Source organism: Etheostoma cragini, chromosome 11 (assembly GCF_013103735.1).
Source record: "Etheostoma cragini isolate CJK2018 chromosome 11, CSU_Ecrag_1.0, whole genome shotgun sequence".
Taxonomy (NCBI): domain Eukaryota; kingdom Metazoa; phylum Chordata; class Actinopteri; order Perciformes; family Percidae; genus Etheostoma; species Etheostoma cragini.
Window position 1 is genome coordinate 19092853 of NC_048417.1, and position 7534 is coordinate 19100386.

Consider the following 7534-nt stretch of genomic DNA (forward strand, 5'->3'; position numbering starts at 1 on the left):
TTCCAGTCTGGCTCTGGAATATCCAGTTCACCTGTATTTAGTATTTATTTGTCATTTTTTAGAGCAGACATCACGGGTCACTGACTCACTAAAGGACATCACTGTCACTGCTGATGGGGGCTGGTTTAGAATCAAGCTGCCGGTAGGTGTAAAGTCTCCTGAAATGAATTAATGACTTATTATTTCTATTACCGCTTGGAAAAAGAGGTGGTTTTTTCCACCTGACATTAAGTAAAAGGTAAAACAATAGATGATTACATGTCAACAGGTGTGAGTCCGTCAAACAGCACATGTGTCCTGTGTTTTAGTCAATATTGCTGGTTCTCCGACAGGCTTGAGCTTTCAGCCCGGTTAAGAGTAACTGCTCTCTTTTTGTGTGACATAATTGCTTTAATAATGATACACTGATGCCATCCGTTCTTAACAATGCAACAGTTCCAACATTTTCATAAACTGAAAGTCCACTCCAAAATACAAAACATAAAGATAAATGAAATATTTCCTGAAATGTAGGACTTTGAATCTTATTTTTGAAACTAATGACTTCAATGATTATCCGCAGTTTTTTCACCATGGTGGAAATATTTTAATTAAGGCTCGTTATTCAAAGTTTTACTTGAATCCCTGCCTCTGTAAAACAGAATAAAGGAATAATATTTCTTTCACTGAAAATGGTCATACTTTGAAATGCAAATGAGATAGGTGACAAATTGTAAAACAAGTTCTTTTTTCAAAGGCATGTAGACCAAGAATGAAATGAATACACAATGGAGTAATATCTCTCAGAAAGTGAAGCTTTCTCAACTATGTTACAATTTCAGTTTGTTCTGAAAAGAAAAGCATGTATATAGATAAGAGTCGCAAAGTGCACATACTGTATAAAAAATAAATGGTCCTTAACTAGAGCTCCTGTGGCAGAATAAAAATGAGAGGCTCTGCTGGGGGGAAAAAACTCAGTCTTGTAGATCAAGCAGTAGCAGAGGCAGTGGTAGCCCCTTGTTTGTGACCTCTGTCAGATTTCAGTGAAGGTGTCCAATAAGCAGCAGTGTTGGTGAGTATCGCTCACTGAACTGTCTCTTCCAATAGAAGTCACCTCACATCTTGAAAGAAACCAGTATCTCAAATACCAATCCAGGCTTTTCCCCCTAATTGTTTTCTATGCTTCGCTGACTTTGTCTTCACCGTTGCTCTGCTCAAAAGCAAAAACAGTGCCATGACCTTCACTTTAAAGGTACTCAAATCCAACGTTGTTAAATCCCAAAAGGTAAGTGAGGCTTTTGGAGAAAAAAAATCATTCCGAATGACTGTTGAGGCAACAGTGCACGTTTTATAAGCAGCATTTCCAGGGAGGGCAGCAGCAGCAGCACAGCTGGCGAAGTGGATTCTTCTTCTTGTATCTGGCGGCCATCTTGAACTTCTCATTACATGCAGCCACATAATCCTGCGTCCCCTCCACATTGGTCTGGATGTGTTCAACGTGGGCCCCTTGTTCCTCCACCAGCATAAAAATGTCCATGAACAGGTCCTTCAGCTCATTCATATTGTTCTCTAAACTCAACAGCTCCTGTTGGCAAAGAAGGATACTGGGATTAAAACTGTAGATATGGGGAACAATAGTCAGAGCCTGGAGGTTGTAGAAGACTTAACATGCAATGAGGGAACTGGTCCAGCTCTTTATGCAACATGGCCTGAGTTCTGAAAATAGACAAGCATTGTAATTTTATACTTGGATGCGCTGGTTCACATCGATATCTTGTATTCTAAAATGGTTGCCGAATTATAGATCATCTGTCCTCCAACAGAGTTAATTTAATTCAACATAAATTGAGCCAAGACATCAGTATTAATAGCTTGTCTTCTTCAGTTAGACCCTATTACTGATTCACTTCCAATTTCCAATTCCATTTATTTTCTTTCTTTCACCCATTTGTGTCAGTTAGATATGGTAATGTGTGAGGCATGCTGTAATGGCCCGTTTCTGTCATGTGCGCTAGACAGTTAGTAATGGCAAAGATTCTCATGCTTAGGACTGATAGCATTCATACTAATAAGACAACTCAATATGATGACTCCCAATGTAATGAGTTCAATTTACAAAGATAATGAATAGTTTTAGTGACGCGCCACAGTTTTATGATAAAAAGGTGTGCATTAACCAAACAACGTTTAATTGTTTTTCTTTCAGCTTGAAGAGGCATCTTTGCTGACTTGTGGCACGGAAAGTCGTCACATCCTCATTCTAAAATAACATACATGACTGTTCTATTTAACAGAATTAAATGGTTTAACACTGACAAATGGTTTCACACAGGACACGAAAAACAGTCTCCTGGATAAAAATCATGTGTTTCTTTGACCCTTTCCTTCCTATAGAGACTTTGGTGGTCATTATACTGACTTCCTCTTTACTAAACGTGAGTATGGGTCGCAATAAACTGCTGGTACATTCTACCCACAGTATATGGCTGTTTAACAGTGAGGACCGTATGTGGTTTGAGCCTTCTTGGATACATTAAAGCTTCCATGACCTGACCCTTGGGTTTGGTGAGTTGTTAACTATCCTCACCCTATGTCGCTGTTCAATCTCAGATAGTTGTGCCCGGGTGATTTTGGCGTCATTCAACAGGTTTTCATTGAAGACCTCCCATTGTCCTGTGGCAACCATCTCATTCACCTCCTCCTCCGTCACATCCCTTCCCGATACCTCCAGCTGTCGGATAATGAAGTGCTTACAGCGATCCTGCTTGGTCAGCAGACCTTCATTATACTGCAGCATCACCTGGACATAAATATAGCAAAAACGGGGATTAAAACAAGAGGGGAAGGGAGAATGAAAATTGAAAAAATGTAATTCAACCTTGCTGGTTCCAGCACTGCTGTAGTGTCACTCATCAAAATTCAGTTTTCTAATGATGAATATATTTTTACTTTACTTTACTTACTCTTTTTCTGCCTTACCAACCTGTTTCCCACTACGTTATAGAAAATTATAAATATACAATGACTTGATGAATATGTCTCACAACAATTTGTCATTGCATAATTGATGTGGAGATAACTTAAGCTAAAATTGGCTTTATGGTAATTTTTAAAAATGAATAAATGTAAAAAACATCACCTCCTGTGAATTCAAGGATCCAAGTAAGAAAAAAAGTGTTATATAAATCAGGGATGCATCCAATCCAGGATTTGGCCTCGGATTCAACTGAATTTTGGGCTTTTTGACGAGTTTCTGGTTTGCCAAACAATGGCCCAACTTCAGGTACGGCAAAGGAAAGACATTAATGTGTTTACTGTGTTAATGGACTGAGGATGGGAGTAGGATTCGGTACTTGGTTTCGGATTCGGCCGAAACCTTAACCAGTGGCCGAAGCCCAACAATCTAATATGATAAAAAGTTTCTATAGCTGAGTGGTAGGATCGTCTTCCCAACCTGCTGGAATTTGCGGTACAGTGCTGCATGCTGGGAGTGTTGTATTCTTGTAGTGACAGCCGTAGGTCCTTGCTGGTCCTCAGTCCTTTGGACCTGTTTTGAAAGGGCATCTAAGCGCTGATGGAGGCTCTCGGCCTTGAGCTTGATGTCCCGGGTTACACTGCTCTCTTTCTTCATCACACTAAAATGACGCATGGTTGCCACCAGGGTCTTTTGCTGCTGGCCAAACTTGAGAACCTGTTTGTGGTGGAGAATTGACAGAATGTTGTGGTCAGTACCACTTCTGACTACAACTTTGCCCACAATCATCATTCAGTCTTAATTTACTATTCTGTCAAGTTTTATGAGGATGAACATGATTTAAAAAAGGAAGGTGTACAAGAAAAAGAAAATTATGGGCAAAAAACGTTGTCCAAAAAAGTTAAGCAACAAATCATAAAAATGAACAACAGTAGCAATGCAAAAGCAGGTTAATGCAATGCAAGAATTAATAACAAATATCCCTCCAAAAAACAAAAACATACCTCTACTTCCAGCAGTGTGATATCATCTCGGATTTGCTGAGCCTCAGTAAGGAAAGTCTCAATGATAGGTTCTTCCTCAAACACCACGGCCTGTGGCGCTGTGACTGCCACAGAGTCATCATTGCCAACCACAGCTGAGAAAGGGTTGCCACTCTCACTTGTTGCCTCAGAAAAGTCTTGAGCCATCTGCTGCAGCTCCTCCAAGCGGTCTCTCATTGTGAAAGTGCTCTCACCAAAGGCCACTCCTCAGGACACAATGTTACTATGGAATGCACCGCTGACAGAGTCAGAATCAGCTTTATTGGCCAGAGTCACGTAGACAAACAAGAAATTTGACTTTGGTTAATCTATGGTCTCAGAGTACCACACTCTCTTAACAAATAAAGAATTAAAACAGAGCGGACAGTAAGAAATATAACAAATACTGTTCCAGTATAACAATACAATAGAATTTACAAATTTACAAGAAACGTACAATAGGCAACACCAGTGCAGTGTGAGATTTAAGATTTAGATATGTATGGAGTGCAAGGCAGTTGAGTGCAAGGGTAATATATAAATACAAGTTTTTGTAATTATAAGATTGAAATATTGACGAGTTAAATGAGCAGAACAGTGTTGATTGACTTTGTTCAGTGTTAGGGTGGGGGCTGTTTACAAGCTTTTAACAGAGTGACTGCTTGGGGAAAGAAGGCTGGTTTTGACGAGCAGTGTCGAGGGTAGGACGTTGAACAGTTTGAGCAGCATGTAAGGGGTCTGCAGTGATTTTTTGCTGAAAAATAAATAACATTAAACTTAATTATTTATGTCTGCAAAATGGGTTGTTGCAGAAGATTACAACATTTAGAACACAGCAGGGACCATAGAAAATATTAACATTAAGTATTGGATAAAAATACATTAAGTGATGCCAAACTGAGCAGAGAAAGTTGTGGATTGCATTATTATTAACTTGTAAACAATGGCAATGACGTTTAAAAGGATAGTCAATGTACTCAGTGACTTTATAAATACATTAACCATATTTAATGCAATGCATACTGCACGTATAATGTGAGGTACATGTACTTTACTTTAGTTTTTCCATTTCAGTGACATTATTTTAGTCATTTTATAGTTCACAGCAATTAAGAAGGAAATACTGTACATTTTACATCATTACACTTACATTATTTGACAGCTGGTGTTACTAGTCACTTGCCAGATTAAGATTCTACAAACATAACAAAAGATCAAGTTATATATTAGTTACCATATAAACTACCCAACAGTATTTAGAGTATTTAAAATGAGCATCAGATCCACTAGCTGTAACATTCAAATACTGCTTGTGCATGCTACCTTAGAAATAATATTTAAATAACTTGATACAACACTCTGAAAGAGACCGTTATGCCCAACAAGTACTTTTACTTGTAAAACTTTAAGTACACTTTGCTGATACTACTTACTTTTTTTTACTTTTACTTACCAGAGTGGCATTGCTACGTAAGTAAAATAAACAAATATGTCTTCCACCGATGAGTTCAAGCACATGCACCTGCAGCTAGCTGTGTACCCTGCTGTTTCCAGTGGAAGTCAAAGCCTGTGTGTTCACATCATCATAAATTCATCCCTCCTCAGTGTTACTGATGAGCCATATCTGCACTCTGCTGAACACCAAGATGTATTTTTAACTGTATAAAAAAACCAACATGAGCAGAAAGTTTCTCTGCGTCATCAGTCAAATTGACTCGAGCTCCTTTTCCCATGAGAGAGGAGTGGGTTGTTTGTGTTCTACAACACACTCAGCAAAAACAAGAGACGGAAATGTGGCACATTCCAAATATTGACAAGTCAAGGAAAAGTTACCTTAAACACATTAACCAAAACGACCTAATACAAGCACAGGCACAATATCTTAAATCTGACTGTTTTTACTGAAAAGGATATCTTCACAGCAACTGCTAAACATTGAACACGTTTCCTTTTCAAGTCTGTACCTCCAGCCGGCTGATGTCTGCCAAAGCAGAAGTAAACAAGTGGATGCTTTGGATTAAAACCACGAGAAACAGAATCTGATATCCTGAATGCCTTTGACAAGTGACATGCAATTCAACAAAAAAAAAACTTAACATTCAAATTAGGATACCAAAAATTTGAAACTGATTTAGCAACACAAGGATTTGGGTTTCAGGCCGTTAACATAATCTGCTGGAAGCACATGATTGTGTGGGGGGACCAAGTTTGGCTGCTGGGAAATGGAGCATTTCGAAACACAGTCTATCCCATTTCTGGACAGATTTCAAACAGGAAAGACCCTGTGTGTGTGTTTGTGTGTGTTTGTGTGTGTGTGTGTGTGTGGTGGTGGGGGGAGAAAGAGTGTTAGTCTTACAAACTTCTCAGAGCTCAAAGAATGTAGAAGTATCCTTTATTTTCTCGGCTGAAACTCTCTCTCACCCCCCCCCCCCCCCCCCCCCCCCCCCCCCCCCCCCCCCCCCCCCCACCGTACCTGCGTACCTGCTCGACCCAGAAGAGCCGATTAAAAAAATTGCTTAAAGGATTTGGGAGCACATTCTCATGTGTTTAGCCTAGAAACCTGGAAGAAGTGGAGCAGGGCTTGCGAAGGAGTCTAACCTTTCTCCCTCTCTGTGATTGAATGTTTTGTTCTCTAAAACAAGCCAATATTTTCTTTCTTATAACCATCTGCTCCTTTGTCTGTGTTTCTGAAGGAAATGTAATGATGACTTTCTCTTATTGCCTTGCAGGTGGAACAGTACAGTCCCCAAATGGTTTTTTTATTATCACAGGTCAAGCAACTGTCTGTAACTATAAATAACTAAAATATTTCAAAAGTTGTAGATTGTTCCACATGCTCTTCAATCTCGAAGCAAGGCATACTTTTACACACGTTTACAGTCTGAGGCTGTAGCAATCATTCAGTAGAAAATTAAGATTTTACCTTACTGTTAGTATTCCATCACTAGCTGTCTTTTGAGTATTCCCATTCAGAGGTGACCAGTAATGTAATCCCAAACAAGCTCAAACAGTCTTTGATAGCATCATGTTGTCTTCAGATCTCCTTACACTCATTAGCTGTGAGTTACAGATTTGAATACTCTCTAGAAGTCGTGCCACTAACAAACAGGGAAAGTTTTGAAGAAATCTGGTTGAGTCAGATTCAAGCACCTCCCCTCCTTTTGAAGACAGGCCAATAGGAAAGGAGTAGACTGGAGGCCCGTTTGCTTATCTAAAGAAATGAGAGGCGACATGATTAAGTAAATGAGGAGGGAAAGAGACAGCGTGGAGACACAGGGAGCTCATAAACCCTACCCTCAGGCTTATTCCTGAACATGTAAATCAGAGCAAATAGAAGTGCATGTGTGCATTGTTCAGGTCAAACCATTTGGATTGCAGTTTGCATTTAGTTTCTGATCCGCAAAGTTAACTTCTATGTGAAGTGTCTAGGTGCACAAGGTAAGCCCTCTTGGTCTGGGGGTATTGTACTCCTCAGGCCCCAGTAACTCCGCTGAGTACTTTTGACAGATTTCTACTGACAAGCTCTCTAAAACCCAGGCGCCTTTTCAACATGGGAAGG

General features: G+C 39.6%; 1 protein-coding gene across 1 annotated transcript; it reads right to left on the reverse strand.

The window, feature by feature from the left end:
* Window positions 1-597: 597 nt before the first annotated feature.
* stx19 (syntaxin 19) lies at window positions 598-7097 on the reverse strand. Its single transcript, XM_034885750.1, has 5 exons — window positions 6899-7097; window positions 3958-4253; window positions 3434-3670; window positions 2567-2779; window positions 598-1564 (listed from the first exon to the last, which is right to left on the reverse strand). The coding sequence occupies exons 2-5, from the start codon at window positions 4171-4173 to the stop codon at window positions 1328-1330; spliced, it is 903 nt and encodes a 300-aa protein (XP_034741641.1). The 5' UTR covers window positions 4174-4253; window positions 6899-7097; the 3' UTR covers window positions 598-1327.
* Window positions 7098-7534: the final 437 nt, after the last annotated feature.

Coding starts and splice junctions, on each gene's coding strand:
- stx19 (XM_034885750.1), bottom strand. CDS start 4,173: ATGAGAGACCGCTTGGAGGAGCTGCAGCAGATGGCTCAAGACTTTTCT. Junction 3,671..3,957: donor TCACACTGCTGGAAGTAGAG/GTATGTTTTTGT, acceptor CACCACAAACAG/GTTCTCAAGTTTGGCCAGCA. Junction 2,780..3,433: donor TGTACCGCAAATTCCAGCAG/GTTGGGAAGACG, acceptor ATTTATGTCCAG/GTGATGCTGCAGTATAATGA.